The following is a 19334-nucleotide window of genomic DNA, read 5'->3' as shown; positions in this document are numbered from 1 at the left end:
CAGAGGAGGGAGGCAGGGATCGCTGCACATTTCAGGGGACAGATATTTCAGCTGAGTCTGCAGGGTGAGCAGTTGTCCGAGGACGGTGGACAAGTGGAGGTTTCTAAGCACTGCTCAGTGAAGTGTGGTTGCCCAGCATGGCCTAGATGGAAAGGGGTAGAACCAAGCTTTCAACTGCTTCTCTAACCCCATCAGTGGGCCTTAGTGAAATTCAAGCTGGTTGGATTTTTCTTTTAATAAATTTAATTAATTAATTTTTAAAAGTTTTTTAATGTTTATTTATTTATTTATCGATAGAGAGCAAGCGGAGGAGGGGCAGAGAGAGAGAGAGAGGGAGAGAGAGATCCCAAGCAGGCTCTGCAATTTCAGCACAGAGTCCGATGTGGGGCTCGAACCCAGGAACCTCGAGATCATGACCTGAACCTAAATCAAGAGTCTGATACTTAACCGACTGAGCCACCCAGGTGCCCCTACTTATTTTTTAAAAGTAAACTCTACTCCCAATGTGGGGCTTGAACTCAGGACCAGGAGATGATCCAACTCTGTGCTGACAGCTCAGAGCCTGAAGCCTGCTTCAGATTCTGTGACTCCCTCTCTCTGCCCCTCCCCCGTTCACACTCTGTCTCTCTCTCTCTCTCTCAAAAATTAAAATTAAACTTAAAAAAAAAAGAAAAAGAGAAGGGTGAGGTATTGTAGGTCTAACATCAGCTTTGAAGCTAGACCAGCCTGGGCTAGAATCCTGCTTCTGCTACTGAACTGGCAGTGTGATCCTGGACAAGTCACCTCCTCTGAGCCTCCCGGACACTTCTCTGTCCATTAAGCATAATTATGCATAATTATGATGGTAGTAGGCCTGAGGACAGAACCACCTCCTATAGTAGTGGTAGTAGCACTGAGTACAGGGGGCCTGGGTGGCTCAGTAGGTTGAGTGTGGAACTCTTGATTTCGGCTCGGGTCATGATCCCGGGGTCATTGGATTGAGCCCTGCAGCCAGCTCTGCGCTGAGCGTGGGGCCTGCTAGGGATTCCCTCTCTCTTTCTAAACACTAATAATAATAACAATAAAGCACTGAGTACATAGCAGGGTCAGACAGCAGCAGAGACAGATAACAGTAGTTAGAGCTTGATTGAGACCAAGGATCTGGACACTGCAATCCCCTGGCAGAATTTTCTGCACTGCATAGCTGTTGTTAGCCTCGCCAATACCCATCTCAATTCTAGGTCCACTTGGACGCGGCCGGCTCAGCAGCAACACCCCCCCCCCACCCCGCCCAAGCTGGACCCCTCTCTGATTCCCATGTGGGGGGAGGGCCCCAAGCTACCAAGCAAGGTGCTGTTAGGCAAGTAGCATTCAAGGTCTGACCGCCAGTGCCCGGTTCCCCTATAGAAGTCGGAGAGGCTCAGCTGGCCCAGGGCCGCCTCCTCGGGGTGCCCTCTCCTCCCTCTCCTCTTTGGGGCACACCCGCTTGCCTAATTGCGTCTTCCCACTTCCCGAAAGGAGGGGTGGGAGAGGGCGGACGCTTGCTAAAGAAATGTTTTATTTTGCTCCATCTGGGACAAACTGAGCATTCCTGCTGGGGGAGACCGGAGGGAGAGGAACAATGTGAGTCTGGTTTAAACACACACACACACACACACACACACACACACACACACCAAAAAACCAAAAAAAAAAAGAAGTTTTAGAGCCTGGTTACCAGATAATGTCTTTAGCATTGTTTGAGTTCCAAGGTGCTTGGGAGTCCCGGGTTGAGTGATCTGCTCTTGTTTCATTGTTAATTTGCAAACCTCTTTTGATTTTTGTGGTGATGGGGCCAAATTTAGCCAAGTGAGGCTCAAATGTGGAGAACAGTGACTCCCAGTTGTCCTTGTGTCCTTGGTCATGCACAGAGTCCAGAACCTAAAAGCCACCCTGGTTATGTGCCAGTGCAGACTAGAGTGGGTAAACCTTGCTAGGGTGGGAGAGAAGGCTGGACAAGGGGTGGTGATGTGTGGTTTAACTTCCCATGCCCCTGCCGGCTCCACCATGAGTTCATGGTGGGAGGTGGGGGTTGGGGGGGGACTACTTCCTGAGGTGCCTGGCACTTGTATTGGGGTCCCCTAGTAAATTCTCTTTGGGGGGAAGAAAAAGAAGTCTAGGCTGACTGAGTATCTATTTGCTAATTAATTTTACGATCTCAATCTTTGCATTTATCTTTATGCCCATTTTACAGATCGGGCACAGTGAGGCTCTAGGAGACTAAATACAGCCAGTAAGTAGCCAAACTGTTCAACTCTTTCCATTCTGCCAGGTTATCTGCCCAGTCTCTGATTCTTGTGAGGACAAGGCTCTTGCTGATATTACAACCCAGATTACCCTATTTTTAAGGCCAGCAGTTTGGCCATGGAGACACTCATATGCCTGCTAGTCTGCATTCTCTGAAGAAAACGTCCCATCTTGCTCTGGTCCAGAAATTTTAACACGTGGATTGACTTAGTTCCACTGCCCGACTTGCTGCCTCCTGGGTGGGGCCTTGACCTTAAAGCCTGAGCCTTATCTCTAATGAGCCTGTGGACCAGCCCTGGGCCAGGGCAGACCTGTGTCCAGGACAGACAGACCGGAGTCCTAGGCTGAGGAGCACAAGTGTGGCTAACTGGGTGCCCACCTTCTCCTGGGGCACACACAGACTCTGCTTCATACCTCTACAAGGATTCAGAAGGAAATGGAAGCTTCCCTTACACTGCCCCTACTTCCCGTTCTTATGTGACCTGAGTCCCATCCCTGTGCAAGCCACCTGTGCTCTCAGGGCCTCGGTATCCTCCTTTAGAAAGTGTGCGAGCAAGTTGGACAAGACTAGCTCTGGGGTCCTATGATGTGATGTAGGCAAGATGCCCCTGGGTTGAGCCAGAACCACCCTTCTTTTTATGTTTGTTTTCATTTTTTAAAGTAGGCTCTAAGCTCAATGTGGGGCTCGAACTCACAATCCCAAGATCATGAGTCACATGCTCTACCGAGTGAGCCAACCAGGCGCCCCGAACCACCCTTCATTTTACCGCTGACCCTCAGAGCGCCCAGTGCCCAGACTGTGTCAGTAAACATCTGGTGAACAAGAAGAACGACCCAAGGTAGACCCGAGAGGTATTTGGCCTGCAGGACACAGCAAAGAATGTTTCCTAGACCCCAGACACTCCCTCATTAGTGTGCTTAAAAAAAAACCAACCAAATCAAATGGATGCTTTCTGGGCAAGGAGAAAGACAAGTCTGGGGGAGGAGGAAAAAGTCCTGCAGAGGCAGTGACCCCACCCAGGAAATGTGACTAACCCACAGAGGCCGGGGGCAGGCAGACACGAACGCCGGAGGCTGGTGAGTGTGGTAGTTTTCCCGGGGCTCTCCGTGCAGAGAGGCCAGCCCCTCGGCACTGTCCCCCGCGAGGGAGGGGACAAGGGTCTGCAGGGTGGGGGCAGAAGGGGGGGGCGGGGAGCATGTGGGCGGGGCAGCCAGGGAGGGGACCTCGTGAAGTGAGAAGCTGGGTGAGGCGGGGCGGGAGGCAGAAGAGCCTGAAAAGCAGAAGAGGGAGGAAGGAGAGCTGCGGAAAGGTGAAAGTGGCAAGGTGGCTGAGGGAGAGAGGGCCCCTGGGACTTGCTGGCTGGGACCCTCTTAGAGGGGTGAGGGCTGGCCGCCAGGGTCTGGAAACAGAGACTCGCATTTCTGGAAGCCGCTTTGTCCAGGACTTCTGGTCCCCCAGCCCGCTTTCCTGGCAGCTTTGTGCCAGGCTCCAGGTACATGTATTGTCTGTCTGGAGCCCCACGGCTGCCCCGGAGGAAGGTGGGTTGGGCTCGGGTTACAGACAAACAACTCCAGGGTCAGGCATGTCCGGGCTGGTGGGAGAGGTGGTGCCCGACCTCCTGCCAGATTTGAGGATGCCTGTCCCTAAGACGGGGCTGGCCCGACTGTAGACTGGTGGACTGCAGTGGTGGGGGGAGGGGGAGAGCAGGACTTCCTTCCCAGCAGGAATTCAAACTGTAGCACAGCGCACTGTTTTGCAAATTCAGCAAGACTTCTGCTGGGGTCTGGTCCTTGGCCTGGGGTAGGGGAAGGGGAGAAGAAGGGAGGGGAAGGTGGAGGAGGGATCCCACTTGGTGTCAGGGGAAAGAGTACTGGCCAAGGAGTCCCCAGGCGAGGCCTCTGGACCCAGCTCCTTTCCTGAATGCCCCCATCCCAGGCTGGAAAGACTTGTTGCCGTTTCTAGAGTTGACACTCACCCTTCTACCCTCTCTTGGGGAGAGAGGTAGGGGCTGTTTCATTTTATAACTAGGGGCAAATGGACTGTGAGGTGAAGGGACCTGTAGCGATCAACAGAGTCAGCGTCTGAGGAGGGCAGAGAGAGCACCGGAGGACTGCTGTCGCTCTGACAGTTGTCAAGCATTGCCTTAAAAGTACGCATGATGGTGACACCTCGCCCCCGCAGGTCCCCCAGGGTGTCCTCAAAGGCAAGTCCCTTCCTAAGTCCGGGTTGTGGATGCTCCATGTGCATTCTGCCCAACCCCTGGCCCCTTGACAGTCTCACTGGATTCCCCAGCCTCTGCTTTCTGCCTCCGGGGCTGCAGCCTGTCCCAGCCTGTGAAATCTCTCTCTCTCTCTCTCTCTTTCTCTCTCTCTGGCTCCAGCTGCTCGAGTGAGCCCCCACAGGTCCTGTGCCTCTGACGCACCCTCCGAGCGCCTGCAGGGTGCCAGGCACAGGGTGGGGCTTGCAGCGGTGGGAAAGTTTTCCCTTCTTCCCGTCTAAGGAGTTTGGCCAGTCTATTGAATTGATATAAGACAGATTAATAGGAGAAAACCAAAAGTTTAATAATGTATATACCTCTTGAATACTTGGGAGAGACCCAGGAAAACTCCCTGAAATGAAGCCATCACCTTAAATAACCATCTCTGCTAAAGACAAGAGATGCTGGGGTCTGTTACGGGAGGTTACCGGGAGGTTACCGGGAAGGGCGTGGTAAACAAGGGCAAGACTGTTATGCAGGTTTACATGGCTGCTTTCTCCTTTGATAAGTGAGAAGCTGGGTGGGGCGGGCAGGGAGGCAGTGGAGCCTGAAAAGCAGAAGCGGGAGGAAGGAGAGCTGCGGAAAGGTGAAAGTGGCGAGGTGGGTGAGGGAAAGTCGGCCCCTGGGACTTGTTGGCTGGGACCCTCTTAGGCCAGTGAGGGCTGGCCACCAGGGTCTCCCTTCCTGATCTAGTGGGGAGATACCCTCGCCTATGGAGATTTCCTTATAAATGTAAACATCTCCTACATAGGGCAACTTCTACTTGGTTTTCAGAACTTCACCTGTATCTGCAGCTTCTTAAAAATAGTCATTTTAAGGGGCGCCTGGGTGGCGCAGTCGGTTAAGCGTCCGACTTCAGCCAGGTCACGATCTCGCGGTCTGTGAGTTCGAGCCCCGCGTCGGGCTCTGGGCTGATGGCTCAGAGCCTGGAGCCTGTTTCCAATTCTGTGTCTCCCTCTCTCTCTGCCCCTCCCCCGTTCATGCCCTGTCTCTCTCTGTCCCAAAAATAAATAAACGTTGAAAAAAAAAATTAAAAAAAAAAATAGTCATTTTAAAAGAAAAAGAAAGAAAGAAAGAAAACTAGCCAGTTTAAAATATAATCATCAGGCCAAAGAGGCTTATTTTGGGGTGGTATATTTTACTCCCCTTCAGCTTCCAGCTAGAGAGGCAAAATACCGTCTCTGCCTAAAAGGCCTTTATAGTCTAGTGGGGGAGGCTGGCAGATCCATAACTTAGTGCACTATGGCAAAGTGGGAGGAAGCAAATGTTTTAACCTAAAAGGTATATATGGAGGAGGCTGCCTTGTGAGGTGGGGAGTTCCCCATCACCAGAAGTGTTCAAGAGGAGGATGGTGAGGGATACCATAGAAGGGATTCTTGCACTGTGTGTCTATGGGCATGTGTTGGGAGGCAGATGCAGAGCATTTAGGCTCCTTCTGATGCTGACATCTGTGATTCTGTGACATTCTCCACCTAGAGAAAGTTTGTCTGTGGCCCCGCTGGGTGTGACGGCTCCCTCCTTGCCTGCCCCCTCCAGTTAGACCATGAGACACGGATGGTTCTTCCTCATTTCTGTGCCCCTACCATCCTCACCACCCTCATTCTGCCCAGTGCCATGTTCCCAGGGTAGACTTTGTGTGGAATTGAATAGACCCTGTCGTGGGCCACTTGAGGAATGCAGGAGGGTCAGGCAAGTCTGCTGCTCTGGCTGAGGCGTGAAGCTATAAGACACCTGCAAACAGAGACTGAAGTACACGCTCCTGAGTGAGGGGGCTGCTGGGAGAAGTCCCAGAAGGCTGAGGCTACCGAATGTCCTGGAAGGCTCCTTGGACAGCTGGGGTTTGGTACGGGCCTGGAGGGTGGTGTGGCGTTGATGGACGAGGGGTGGATGTGCTACTGAGAAAGCTCAAGGAGCTGTGGCCTTGGGCAGAGCGGCTGGAAGGGAGAGGAGTGAGAAGGCCTCGTGTCAGGGGGCCCTTACCTGGGAGAGCCGGGAGCCGGGGGGAGCAGGGATCCGATGGGACAGCAGGAGTTTCAGCCCTGAGTGAGTCACCTGGGACTTCTCAAACACGATGTCCAGGCTGCATCCCAGAGAGTCTGATTTTAACTTGTCTGCTGTGTGGCCCGGACATTGGGATTTTTTTGAGCTTGATGATTCTAACATACGGGCAGGGGTGAGATGCCTTTCTGGACAGTTAACTGGCAGCACAGAATCACCTGGAACATATGTTCAAAATGCAGATGCACACGCCCCTCTCCACACCTGTGGAATCAAAATCTCCAGGCCTGGAACTGAAGCATCTGTGTTTTTATAGGATCCCAGGGTAACTTGAACAGGCTGCCAGGGTGATGAAGAAGCAGGCGGCCAAGCCCCTTTCGTCAAAACCCTGCAGTGGCTCTGGGAGGCCTGTAGTCCCGCCCATGGGCTACCTGCTTTTGAGTTATGGCCCGAGCTCTCAGATCGATAGCACAGAAGGAAAAATAGTAAAGCTAACAGTTGACCCTCTTGTCTTGTCTGTCACACCATCTCTGTTCCCCAGCTGTCTCCACTGGCTGGGGCGTGGTGCCTGGGGGGTAGGGCAGCCGCTTCCCCTGCTTCGGACCTGAGTCACAGGCTGAGCAGCCTGCTGTAGGGGATGTGGGCATGGCATGTGACCTGTGAATGGAGAAACATTAAGGGTTCCCTCCCCCAAACTACCTACCCGCTCACTGCCTTCTGCTTTGGGAAAGTGTGGTTCTGAAAAAATGCCTCCAGCAATGTTGTTAGGAATGGAAAAGAAGTCATGATTCACCTGGCATCTTACATCCATTACCACTGCTCCTGTTTCTGTTCTGTTTTCCACTCAGACTCAACCCCCTCTAAAGAGGGCTCTTGGCTCTTCCCACTTCCTTGGGCCCTAAGAATCTCCCTATGGTGCCAGTTTGCCTCCTCCTTGAAATCCCCCAGGCCCTTACCCTGTGTCACAGAGGCTCACCTTACAAAAGTGCTGTTCACGTGCACAGTGTGAATTGTGTTGCAGTGGTTGGTAGTGTGGGCTGTGCATTTTAATTTTTTTTTAATGTTTTATTTATTTTTGACAGAGAGAGACAGAGCATGAGCGGGGGAGGGGCAGAGAGAGAGGGAGACACAGAATCCGAAGCAGGCTCCAGGCTCTGAGCCGTCAGCACAGAGCCCCATGCGGGGCTCGAACTCACGGACCGCGAGATCATGACCTGAGCCGAAGTCGGACGCTCAACCGACTGAGCCACCCAGGTGCCCCGTGGGCTGTGCATTTTAAGCCAAAAAAAAAAAAAAAAGAAAGAAAAAGAAACTCTCTAGTAATGGGAATAAAGGAAAGAGATAGTGAGTGGAGCTGAAGTTACTGCATTTGCCGAATTAAAAAAAATATATTTTTTAAGTGTTTGCCTTTACCATTCTTTTTTCCTGGGTAAGCTGTCCAAAAAAAGGTTGCTCTCATTGAACCTATAGAAGAAACATGATGTTTAGGGGTTGGGGAAGAAAAATTTCCTCTGCCCCTCAAGGTCCTTCTAGCTGGACTTAGAATCATATTGACATGAGACAGATTAACAGGAGAAAATCAAATTTAATAGTGTACATATGGGGAATCCACACAGACATGGAAATTCCAAACACAGGGGAGCAACAAGACTGAGGAACTAAGGAGAGGGGTAGAGTTTAAGGATACAAAGGGGAGAAAGACCATTAGCAGGAAGGTGAAGGGAGATGCTTGGAAAACCAAGGTCACCCTATGATGTAGGTAAGTTTCTTAGGTCAAGAAAAATCTGTTAAAGGCTCTCTTCCTGGTGTAAGCAGGCAGATAAGGAAGAGATAAACCACTTTTCCTGAATTGGTTGGGTTTTGGTTGCTTTTAACTCAAAAATAATGTTCATACCAAAGTGGCCCATCTTGGCATGGCCTGCACTTGGCCCTTGCAGAGAAGCATTTGAGGGGAAGCTGGGCATACAGAAGTGAGAGTTGATGCCTGGGAATGGGTGGGATTCCCCAGGGAGAGTTGAGAATTAGGGAAGGAACTAAGTGTTAACTCTAGAAAGATTTTGTGTTTCTGTGTTTGTTTTTGGTAGGTGCCTTTTATCAGGTTGAGGAAGTTCCTTTTTATTCCTAGTTTGGTGAAAGTTTTTTTGTTTTGTTTTGTTTTGTTTTTTAAATATGTTTTTGGCCTTTGTACTGCTTCCAACAGCTTTTAAAAAAAATTTTTTTTAATGTTTATTTACTTCTGAGAGAGAGAGAGAGAGAGAGAGAGAGAGACAGAGCACGAGTTGAGGAGGGGGAGAGAGAGAGAAGGAGACACAGAATCCGAAGCAGGCTCCAGGCTCTGAGCTGTCAGCACAGAGCCCAACGCGGGGCTCAAACTCACAAACTGTGAGATCATGAATTGAGCTGAAGTTGGAGGCTTAACTGACTGAGCCACCCAGGTGCCCCGGTTTTGGTTTTTTAGTCAGGAATTGATGTCAAATTTTAGTAAATGCTTTTTCTGAATCTATTGAGATGGTTATATACATGCACACACACGTATATATTGTCAATGCAACATACATATATATACATACATATGTATATACATATACATACATATATACATGTACATATTGTCAATACAAAATGAACAAACCTTTTAGAATCTCTAAAAGAAAGAAAGAGAGTTTTATTTCAGCTCAAGTTAGGACAGCTGGACAGCTACCCTGGAGATACTCTTCACAGGGAAGAAAGTGCTCCAGAGAATGAACAGTTTTTACAGGATTATATACTTTTCTATATCTTGCAAAAGCTCAAGAGATTAGAGATTAACATATAGGCAGAAACCATGAGGTTTTTTTCAGATAATTACTTTTTTTAAGTTTATTTTGGGAGAGACAGAGACAGTGAGTGGGGGAGGGTCAGAGAGAGAGGGAGACACAGAATCCCGAGTGAGTCAGCCGGTTGAGTGACCGACTCAGCCACCCAGATGCCCCCAGATTTCTTTCTAAGTCAGCATGACTGTACGTAAACTTTGTTTAAACCAAAAACCTGTAAGTGAAATAAGTCAGAGAAAGACAAATATTGTATGATTTCACTCATATGTGAAATTTAATAAACAAAACAGATGAACATAGGGGAAGGGGAAGAGAGAGAGGGAGAGCAGCAAACCGTAAGAGACTCTTAACTATAGAGAACAAACTCAGGGTTGCTGGAGGGGAGGTGGGGCAGAGGGATGGTATAAATGGGTGATGGGTATTAAGGAGGGTACTTGTGATGAGCATTGGGTGTTCTTTGTAAGTAATGAATCACTAAATTCTACTCCTGAAGTCAATTTTACCATATGGTAACTAACTAGCATTTAAATAGAAATTTGAAATTAAAAAAGAAAAGTAAACAAAAAACCAAAACAAAACCCAAAGGTCTGATTTATGGCTCACCCATACACTGTACACCTGCCTTATAAATGAGTAGCCTAAAGGAAACCATCTTGGGGCACCTGGGTGGCTCAACTGTTTAGGCGTCTGACTTTAGCTCAGGTCATGATCTTGTGGTCTGTGGGTTTGAGCCCTGTGTCCGGCTCTGTGCTGACAGCTCAGAGCCTGGAGCCTGCTTCAGATTCTGTGTCTCCCTCTCTCTCTGCCCCTCTCCTGCTGACACTCTGTCTCTCTCTCTCTCTCTCTCTCTCTCAAAAATAAACATTAAAAAATAAAAAAAATAAATAAAGGAAGCCATCTTGCCCTTATGATATCGATCAATTCTCCTACTTCCTGCATTCCTTAACATTAAAACTCATGGTTCTGGGGCTCACCGGGTGGCTGAGTCAGTTAAGTAAGTATCTGACTTGTTTTTGGCTCAGGTCATGATTTCATGGTTTCATGGGTTCGAGCCCTGTGGCTGGCTCTGTGCTGAGTGTAGAGCCTGCTTGGGATTCTCTCTCTCCCTCTCTCTGACCCTCCCCTGCTTGCCTTCTTTCTCTCTTTCAAAATAAACAAATAGACATAAAAAAAAAAAAGAGAGAAATCTAAAATGGCTTCCTTTGTATATCAGGTTTTTAGAGAGTTTTTTTTTTCATATATATATAATTAATAAGGTGAATTATATTGATTTTCAGATTTTTAAAAATTGTATTTAATTTTATTATTTTTTATTTTTTAAACTTTTAAACAAAACTTTTTTTAAGTTTATGTATTATTTATTTTGAGAGAGAGAGAGAATGTGGGGAAAAGGGAGAGAGAGAGGAAGGGAGAGAATCCCAAGCAGGCTCAGCACCAGTGCAGAGCCTGATGGGGGTGATGGGGGTGGGGGGGGTGCAGCTCGCACTGTTGAACCAGGAGATCATGACCCCAGCCAAGGTTGGATGCTTAACTGACTGAGCCACTCAGGCACCGTTGATTTTCAGATGTTAAGCCAACTTTGCATTCTGGGGATAAACCCCATTTAATCATGGCGACTCATACTTTTTATATATTATCGATTTGCATATGCTAAAAATTTTTTTGTAAAATTTTTTAATGTTTATTTTTCAGAGAGAGAGAGAGAGAAAGAGAGAGAGAGAGTGGGGGAGGGGCAGAGAGAGAGGGAGACACAGAATCTGAAGCTGCCTCGAAGCTCTGGGCTGTTAGCACAGAGCCTGATGTGGGGCCCAAACTCACAAACCTTGAGATCATGACCTGGGCCGAAGTTGTCTGCTAAGCAGACTGAGCCACCCAGGTGCCCCCATATGCTAAAATTTTGTTAATATATTTGAAAAAAAATTTTTTTTAACTTTTATTCAGTATTGAGAGACAGAGCGTGAGTGGGGGAGGGGCAGAGAGAGCAGGAGAAAGAATCCCAAGCAGGATCCAGGCTCTGAGCTGTCAGCACAGAGCCCAACGTGGGGCTTGAACTCACAAATGGTGAGATCATGACCTGAGCTGAAGTTGGCTGCTCAACCGACTGAGCCACCCAGGTGCCCCGTATTTTGTTAGTATTTTTTATGTCTATGTTCATGAAGGACATTGGTCTAGTCTTTTCTTTTATAACATATTTATCTGGTTTGTTATATCAGGTTAATGTTGGTGGCATAGGATGAACTGGGAAGTATTCTCTCCTATTTTCTGCAAAAGTTTGTGTAGAATTGGTATTATGTCTTCATTAAATTTTTGGTAGAATGTACCAGGACTGGAATTGGGGGGTGTGGGGACAGGTGGCTTGAGTACAAATGCAACTTCTTTAATATATATTAGAACTATTCAGGTCATCTATTTTTTCATGAGTGAACTTTCATAATTTGTATCCTTTAAGGAATTTGCCCATTTCATGTATGTTGTTGAATATATTGGCATAAGTTTTTGTAATATTCTCTTTATCCTTTTAATATTTGTAGAATCTGCAGTGAGTTACCTCTCTTATTTACAAATTGTAAATTTGTGTCATCTTCCTAATTTGTCTAAAGGTTGATCAATATTATTGATTTTTTTCCCAAAAACCAGCTTCATTGACTTTCTCTCTTTTTTATTTCTATTAATTTCTGCTCTTACTTTTATTACTTACTGTCTTCTGATTATTTTGTGTTTAATTTGCTTTTCCTTCTTTGGTGTTTCTATGGTGTTTCTATAACTTAAGTTATTGATTTTAGACTTTTCTAATATAAGCGGTTATTGCTTAGAGAGCCGTATGTCACCTCATGCAACACCCAGAGTTAGGGGCTGGAAGCAGAAGAGAGGCATGGCTGAGAGGTCACAGCAAGGGGAAGACACTGGCCAGTTGGCCCAGGAGTCAGAGACCTAGTTTTTTGTTTTCGTTTTTTAAAGACAGAGAGAAAGAGAGTGTGAGTGCGTGAGCAGGGGAGCAGGGCAGAGGAAGAGAGAGAGAGAGACAGAATCCCAAGCAGGCTCCACGCTCCATGCAGAGCTCGACTCAGGGCTCGATCCCGTGACCTTGGGATCTTGACCTGAGCTGAAATCAAGAGTCAGATGCTCAACTGACTGAGCCACCCGGGTGCCCCAGAGACCTAGTTTTCATTAGCCATTCATAAGCTTTGTGACTTTGAACTTCAGACTTTCTAAGCCTCAGTTTCTTTGCCTGCATAATGGAGCCAGGGTAATCTCCTCTTGTGCTATTGGAGATGAAGTAGTTAATGTATATGATTGTATGTGACACCTGGAATGGCCCCCCAGACCAATGTGAAGGGTGGTTGTCATAACATTTGTAATCATAATGGCTTCTTCTGTCTTTTCAGAACCGGAAACAGCATGTATACGCACCTCCCCCAGAGGTAGGCTGTGCCCCTCCCCTCTCATCGCTCCCCTGCTTTGCCCCCAAGGACTCCTCACAGCTCCCCTCACCCCCACACCACAGCCCCTTGGCCCACCCAGGTCTGCCCAGCTCTCTCTGCTTGGGTCCACTCCTCATGGGCCCTGGCCAGCACTGCCAACCCTCTTCCCTCCTGCAGTGGCTCTCCGTTCCCAGCCTCGGTGCAGGATCCCGGCCTGCACGTATGGCGGGTGGAGAAGCTGAAGCCAGTGCCGGTGGCACGTGAGAATCAGGGCATCTTCTTCTCGGGGGACTCCTACCTAGTGCTGCACAACGGCCCGGAGGAGCTCTCCCACCTGCACCTGTGGATAGGTAAGGGAGCTGGGGGACGAGTTAGGGGTGTGGCCTGGCCCGGAGTCGGGCATGGGTCTCATGGGCCTGGCTCTGCCACTTCCCACCCACCCCAGGCCAGCAGTCATCCCGGGATGAGCAGGGGGCCTGTGCCGTGCTAGCCGTGCATCTCAACACCCTGCTCGGGGAGCGACCCGTGCAGCACCGAGAGGTGCAGGGCAACGAGTCCGACCTCTTCATGAGCTACTTCCCGCGTGGCCTCAAGTACCAGGTCAGAGCCCGCCTCCCAGCACCCTTACCCTGTGGCTCCTCTCAGAGCCCCTCCTCCTTCTAGCCGGTTCTCACCCTGCAAAAAAGGCCCAGGTGCCCTCTGGCCTGGGTCCTCCCCCACCTATCTGCCCATCTCCTGCCGGGAGTGGGTGCGGCGGGCTGCGGGCCTCCTGTCAGTGCTCTCAGGTCGTCCCATCTGGGCTGCAGGAAGGTGGAGTGGAGTCAGCGTTTCACAAGACCTCTCCGGGGGCCACTCCAGCTGCCATCAAGAAACTGTACCAGGTGAAGGGGAAGAAGAACATCCGTGCCACCGAGCGGCCGCTGAGCTGGGACAGCTTCAACACCGGGGACTGCTTCATCCTGGACTTGGGCCAGGTGGGCAGGCGGGGCGGGGCTGAGGGCTGTATCGGCACCCGTGTCATAAGGGGGCAGGGACCAGGAGGCCGGGGAAAAGGGGAGCAGCCGCTCTGGCCATTAGCAAACATCTTATATTCCAAAGGGCAGAAACTTCCCTCTGCCATCCAGCCATAGTGTCTAACACTGGAAGCTACTCTCTTCTTCTCTTGGAGCCTTTGTAGTTCTGAGTTAGCTGCCAGCCCCACCATTCGTTAATGTTGTTCACTCAGTGAGTCTGTGATGCCCACCCTGAGCCAGCGTGGGGACTACAAATTGTCTGCCCTTGGGAGGCTGCCGAGACAGGCTTGTCACTTGCTGTAATGTACGGTAGGATGTGATGAGGGCTCTAAGAGAGGCAGGGGCATGTGCTGAGGGAGTTTGGGGCAGGGAGACATCCCTCTAGCTTGAGCTGAAGCCCTTGTCCCAGGAAGGTGCCATTTGACTAGACCTTTACGGAGGGGGAAATACCTTTTGAGGTGAAAGGACAGGTGAGCTGAGGCTGAGGCATTGAGCTGGGGGAAGGTGCAGGCATGCTGACAGCAGGGAAGGGTCTAGCTTGACTGGGACCCTGAGTGGGGACAGGAGCAATGGGAGCAAAAATTGTTAAGTTGCCTGAGACATAGGTCAGGAGACTGTCTGAGGAGTCTGGACCACATCTTGTGCTGAAGGTTTGAGGCAGGAAGCCAACCCAGAAGCGGTTAGGAGTGTCGGCAGCAGTGAGCTAGAGGGAGGGGACCAGCTCAGCAGGGTGCAGGTAGCAGTGTGAGACACTGGGCTCAAAGATGGCATTGACCCATTCACTCATTCATTCATTCGTTCATTCAATACTTATTTTCTGCCTAAATACATGCCAGTCTCTGTTTTAGTCCTGGGCATGCAGCAGTGAACAAAGCAAAGCAAAACAAAACAAAACACCCATGCCCTAATGAAGCTTACTTTCTAGCCAGGGGAGCTAGATTACAAACAAGATAAAGACCTTTAAGTATATGCGGATAAGCAATGTGGAGAAACATAAATCAGGAAGGAGATGGGGGCTGGGTGGAGAATTACTCTTGCCAAGAGTGTCGCTTCAGGGGGCAGTTCATCAGGAACCACTCCCCCCCCCCCCCCAGCGCCCCCTCCCCCCCATCCAGTCAACAGGATGGATGCAAGCAGCTGAGCCTCTGTACTTCCCTCCAGAACATCTTTGCCTGGTGTGGTGGAAAATCCAACATCCTGGAGCGCAATAAGGCACGAGACCTGGCCCTGGCCATCAGGGACAGTGAGCGACAGGGCAAGGCCCAGGTGGAGATTGTCACTGATGGGGAAGAGCCTGCTGAGATGATCCAGGTCGGGGGACATTAGGGTGGGCAGCCGGGAGAAGCTGGGGTGAGGAGGGTGGTCAGTAGAGGATGGCAGGGGTAGGAGCGGGCGGTCTGGGGTACTGCTTAGGGCTGTGGCTAGCTCACTGGGTGCCCTCGTGTGACTCAGAGTAAAGTATCCCTCTGGGTGGATGGACCAGTGGCCTCACTCACCTCTGCCGGGTGCTCTTGTGCAGGATGCAGTTAGTCCCCTGCCAGAGGTGGTGGCTTTGGGCATGATGGGTTGGGAAGGTTTGGGGCAGGTGCCCAGGAATCCCTGGAAACCTGGCCTGCCATGGCCCCTGTAGGTCCTGGGCCCCAAGCCTGCTCTGAAGGAGGGGAACCCTGAGGAAGACCTGACAGCTGACCGGACAAACGCCCAGGCCGCGGCTCTGTATAAGGTGGGCACTGTGGGCCTGTGCTGTGCCCAGGCAGGGGCTGCTGAAGGGAGAAGAGAAAGCCCTGGGTACGTTGAGCCGGGCAGCACGGTGGTTTATTCAGGGCTTGGTGTGAGGTGAGGATGGGAAATGGACAGATGTCCGGCCCTCCTGAGGAGATAAAAGCCACTTCCCTTTTGGCCCATTGTTGGAGAAGGAGGTGTGAAGCCGATGCTGAGCTTTACTTTTTCGGATTCTTTGCATTCATTTGTAATTTGGAATCCACCTAAGTGGAGGCGGGGCCTTGGTGCTACAGTGATTGAGGGTGATGTGAGGGGTGGGGTGCCTACGATTTGCCCATCAGTGCTCTCTGCCCCCAGTCCTCAGGCTGGGGCCATGGTGCAGGGGTGGAGCTTAGGGCTGTGTGTTGGGAGCAGGGGGTGGGATCTGGCACTGCCCATCCTCCCCCAGGTCTCCGACGCCACTGGACAGATGAACCTGACCAAGGTGGCCGACTCCAGTCCCTTTGCCCTCGAGCTGCTGCTGTCTGATGACTGCTTCGTGCTGGACAATGGGCTCTGTGGCAAGATCTACATTTGGAAGGGTACGTGTGGCTTCTCCCTGCTAGCCCAACACCGCCGCAGCTGCTCTGAGCTGGGCACGCTTCCCGGTCGGAGGGCTCGGCCTGCCTGACTGCTTTCAAAACCAGCCCCAGGGAGGCCCTGAGGGCTTTCTCTGTGCTGTTCTCGGCCCCCCTAAATTCCAGGCAATGGTTCTGAAACTCAAGCATGCTTTAGAATCACTGGAAGGCCTCTTAAAACAGATGGCTACCCGCCTCCTCCCCCGAGTTTGGATATCTAACCGGTTCCCAGGCCTTGCTGCTGGTCCAGGAGCACATTTTGAGGACCACTGTTCTAGAACACTCCTAGGCCCTTGACGGCTGCTGGGATCCCAATCTTGCCATTCTGCCCATGGGGTGCGACAGAGAGATTTTAGGTAAATTAAATCCCACTTTATGCACTGGGAAATGAACTAGTAGAACTTGTTTTTCCAAGAGATTGTATTGGCTGGGGATAGAAACACTGTTGTGTGTAAACTTGTCAACTTGGTTTAACTCTGAAAATGTTGAAACAAAACTTGGAGCCTCTGAGTGACCCTGGGGGCCTCTTTACTTCTCCATGCTTGCCTTTTCTTGAGTGTGTCTTACCTCCCTGACCAGATTATACGTTTCCCGAAAGCAGGAACCATATCATCTCTAGTGTCGTGACTAAATAGCATTTGCTCAATAGATATTTGTGGGGACAACCGAAGCCAAGAGAAACCCCCGGCCCTAGGAAGGAAGATGAGGAAGGATAAGGTGTTCCAAGGATAGTTCCAAGGATAAGGTCATCCAAGGAAGATGAGGAATGATAAGGTGTTCCCCTTCGGGGAAGGGCCAGAGCGGCTGACAGCATGGCGGCTTTCTACGAGTTGGGCGGGGATGGGTGGAGATTGTGCACTGGGGCTGCCACGGGGTCCCTTTCCCATGGGACCAGTTCCAAGCATGAGAGGTTCCCAGATACCCACGGAAGGGAATTTAACCCCAAGCAAAGAACCGAACCATTCTGGAAAGAGAAACCGGAGAAGAAAACAAACAACACTGGGAGCCAAGAAGAGAAGTACTTTGCCTTAAGCTGGAGTATAGCTTGCATTAAAGGAACTGCCCACAGGAAGAAATGGATAACTGGATGCTCTTCCTTTTTATAAGGTCTTTGGTGGCCTACCTAATGGCCTACGTACCCATTAGGCTGAGGTCGGCTATCTGGCATTGTGGGAGGAAGACTAATAAATCACACCCTTTTGTCCTATTTAGTTTTACACAAAAGGCTTGATACTTGTTGATACTTGTCAGCGGTACAGTTGATAGGCTCCAGAGGTGAGGTGTCCTGGGGCGGGGCTCTAGATTTAGGGTCTCATGCCACGGGAACACTAGCGCTCTCTCTGAATATCCGTGGGCCCTCGGTCCGAGCAGAAGGTTTTGATTAGAGGAGGCGGAAAGAGCAGCTTTCATATCACTTGGAGCTGCTGGGTTGAGAAAAGTCTCAAGAGGTTGACCTCATGGCTCCAAAGACCTCCTCAGGGTCTTGCAACCCTCCTGGTCCGTTTATTTAAAAAGTGGCCGGCATGGGGCGCCTGGGTGGCGCAGTCGGTTAAGCGTCCGACTTCAGCCAGGTCACAATCTCGCGGTCCGTGAGTTCGAGCCCCGCGTTGGGCTTGGGCTGATGGCTCAGAGCCTGGAGCCTGTTTCCGATTCTGTGTCTCCCTCTCTCTCTGCCCCTCCCCCGTTCATGCTCTGTCTCTCTCTGTCCCAAAAATAAAAATAAACGTTGAAAAAAATTAAAAAAAAAAAAAAAAGTGGCCGGCTGTTCTATGGACCTCCCCTTAAATTTCCTTGAGAAAATGGGATGTGAACTAGAGAGAATCCCTGCTCTTAAAAAACAAAAAATCCCCTTCCTATTGATCCAGGGCGAAAAGCTAACGAGAAGGAGCGGCAGGCAGCTCTCCAGGTGGCGGAGGACTTCATCTCTCGCATGCGCTATGCCCCCAACACTCAGGTGAGGAGGCGCCTTGTGCCCCAACTCCCCCTCCTGGGACTCTTCTCGTGGCCTCTTGCCCCAAAGACGGGGGAAGAGGGCAGGAAATCCTCGAGCACAGTCAGGAGCAGTCTGGCCTCCCTACCATCCAGTGGGAAAGCCCCTCTTAATCCTTCAACATTTAAAAGCAAGAGGATGCTGGGCAGCCCCTCCCTGGCAGCCCAGAGAGCGGGTGTGCCTTTGCAGAGCTTGTGTGTCTCCTCTGGGCCATTGTCCCTGGCCCGTATACCCCTTGTTGCGCCAGCAGTAGGACTCCATGAGTCTTTCCGAAGGCTCATCTGTGACTAGTGCGTCTATCAAACTGCACACACGAGTTCTTGAGGCGATGTTTTCTCAGCTCATGTCCCCATAATCTTCTTTCTCATCTCTTGGCTTACCTGGAGAAGCATTCCTGGCCTGGAGAGCCATCTGGACTCAGGGCTGGGGCCCAGCACCCTCATCCGTGGCTTTGGCCTTGCCTGGTGGAGGCTGGGGTGGAACCTCGTGGGCTATCCTTCTCCCCTGTTCTTCCTGCAGGTGGAGATTCTGCCCCAGGGCCGCGAGAGTCCCATCTTCAAGCAATTCTTCAAGGACTGGAAATGAGAGTGGGCGTCTCCCTGCCCCCGGCCTCCTGCCTGCTTTCTCCTGCTCTGGCTGCCTGGTCAGTGCTGAGGTGCCCCCCAGGACGTTCAATAAAGGAGACAAGTGCCTCCCCAGCTCTCTGCTCACAGCTAATTCTCACTCCCCACCCGTCCACCAGGGCTTACCCACACACTGGGGCAGAGGAGGACCGACCCCCCCACTGACTTTGCATGATTGAGGCAGAGGGGCCAGGATTCCCTCTGGGCAGGTAGTGCTGTGAACCCAGTAGGGAAGCGGCCCAGCACCAGGCCTCAGGATAGATTTCAGCCAGGGGTTCAGTTCAGTCACGCATTCCCCACTGGGACAAGGTTGTGGCAACGGGCTCGGGACACATTTCTCTTCAAGCCAGTCTTTCCTCAGCTGCTGTAATTAACCATGGTGAGGCGGCTTCCAAACGACACGCTTGCCGATCAAGAGGCTTGCTTCTCACTGCTGTGAAGTCTGGCCTGTCACCTCATAGGCACGTCGTATCATGTTAGGCCAATGACCACAGGGCCCCTGTAGGGCTGGGGGAGAGCCCCACACTAGTGTGGAGAGTCACAGGTTCTGGTTTACACTCTGCCTCTATTTCATCCTGGGCAAGTTGCTTTTCCTTGTCTAGGAAAAGACAGA

The 19334-nt window shown here is 50.7% G+C and overlaps 1 protein-coding gene across 8 annotated transcripts; it reads left to right on the top strand.

The window, feature by feature from the left end:
- The first annotated feature begins 2217 nt into the window (after positions 1-2217).
- On the top strand, positions 2218-18796 carry CAPG (capping actin protein, gelsolin like). Of its 8 annotated transcripts, none has more exons than XM_043603854.1 (11): positions 3534-3575; positions 4272-4415; positions 12721-12756; positions 12934-13106; positions 13202-13356; positions 13563-13730; positions 14931-15080; positions 15400-15492; positions 15940-16072; positions 17974-18062; positions 18618-18796. In XM_043603854.1, exons 3-11 carry the CDS (start codon positions 12734-12736, stop codon positions 18681-18683), a joined length of 1050 nt encoding a protein of 349 aa, XP_043459789.1. In that variant the 5' UTR covers positions 3534-3575; positions 4272-4415; positions 12721-12733; the 3' UTR covers positions 18684-18796. The 8 variants fall into 8 exon arrangements, with proteins under 8 accessions (XP_043459790.1, XP_043459785.1, XP_043459791.1 ...); XM_043603852.1 differs by having other exon boundaries at positions 4272-4469; XM_043603855.1 differs by lacking the exons at positions 3534-3575; positions 4272-4415 and adding an exon at positions 2218-2251.
- The last annotated feature ends 538 nt before the right edge of the window (positions 18797-19334 follow it).

This window comes from Prionailurus bengalensis, chromosome A3, assembly GCF_016509475.1.
Source record: "Prionailurus bengalensis isolate Pbe53 chromosome A3, Fcat_Pben_1.1_paternal_pri, whole genome shotgun sequence".
NCBI classification, from domain to species: domain Eukaryota; kingdom Metazoa; phylum Chordata; class Mammalia; order Carnivora; family Felidae; genus Prionailurus; species Prionailurus bengalensis.
This window is presented reverse-complemented; position numbering and strand designations above follow the sequence as displayed.

Excerpts from the sequence above, each read along its gene's own strand:
- CAPG (XM_043603855.1), top strand. The coding sequence starts at position 12,734 with ATGTATACGCACCTCCCCCAGAG. Across the intron at positions 15,493-15,939 it reads AGGCCGCGGCTCTGTATAAG|GTCTCCGACGCCACTGGACA; the intron begins GTGGGCACTGTG and ends ATCCTCCCCCAG. Across the intron at positions 18,063-18,617 it reads GCTATGCCCCCAACACTCAG|GTGGAGATTCTGCCCCAGGG; the intron begins GTGAGGAGGCGC and ends TTCTTCCTGCAG.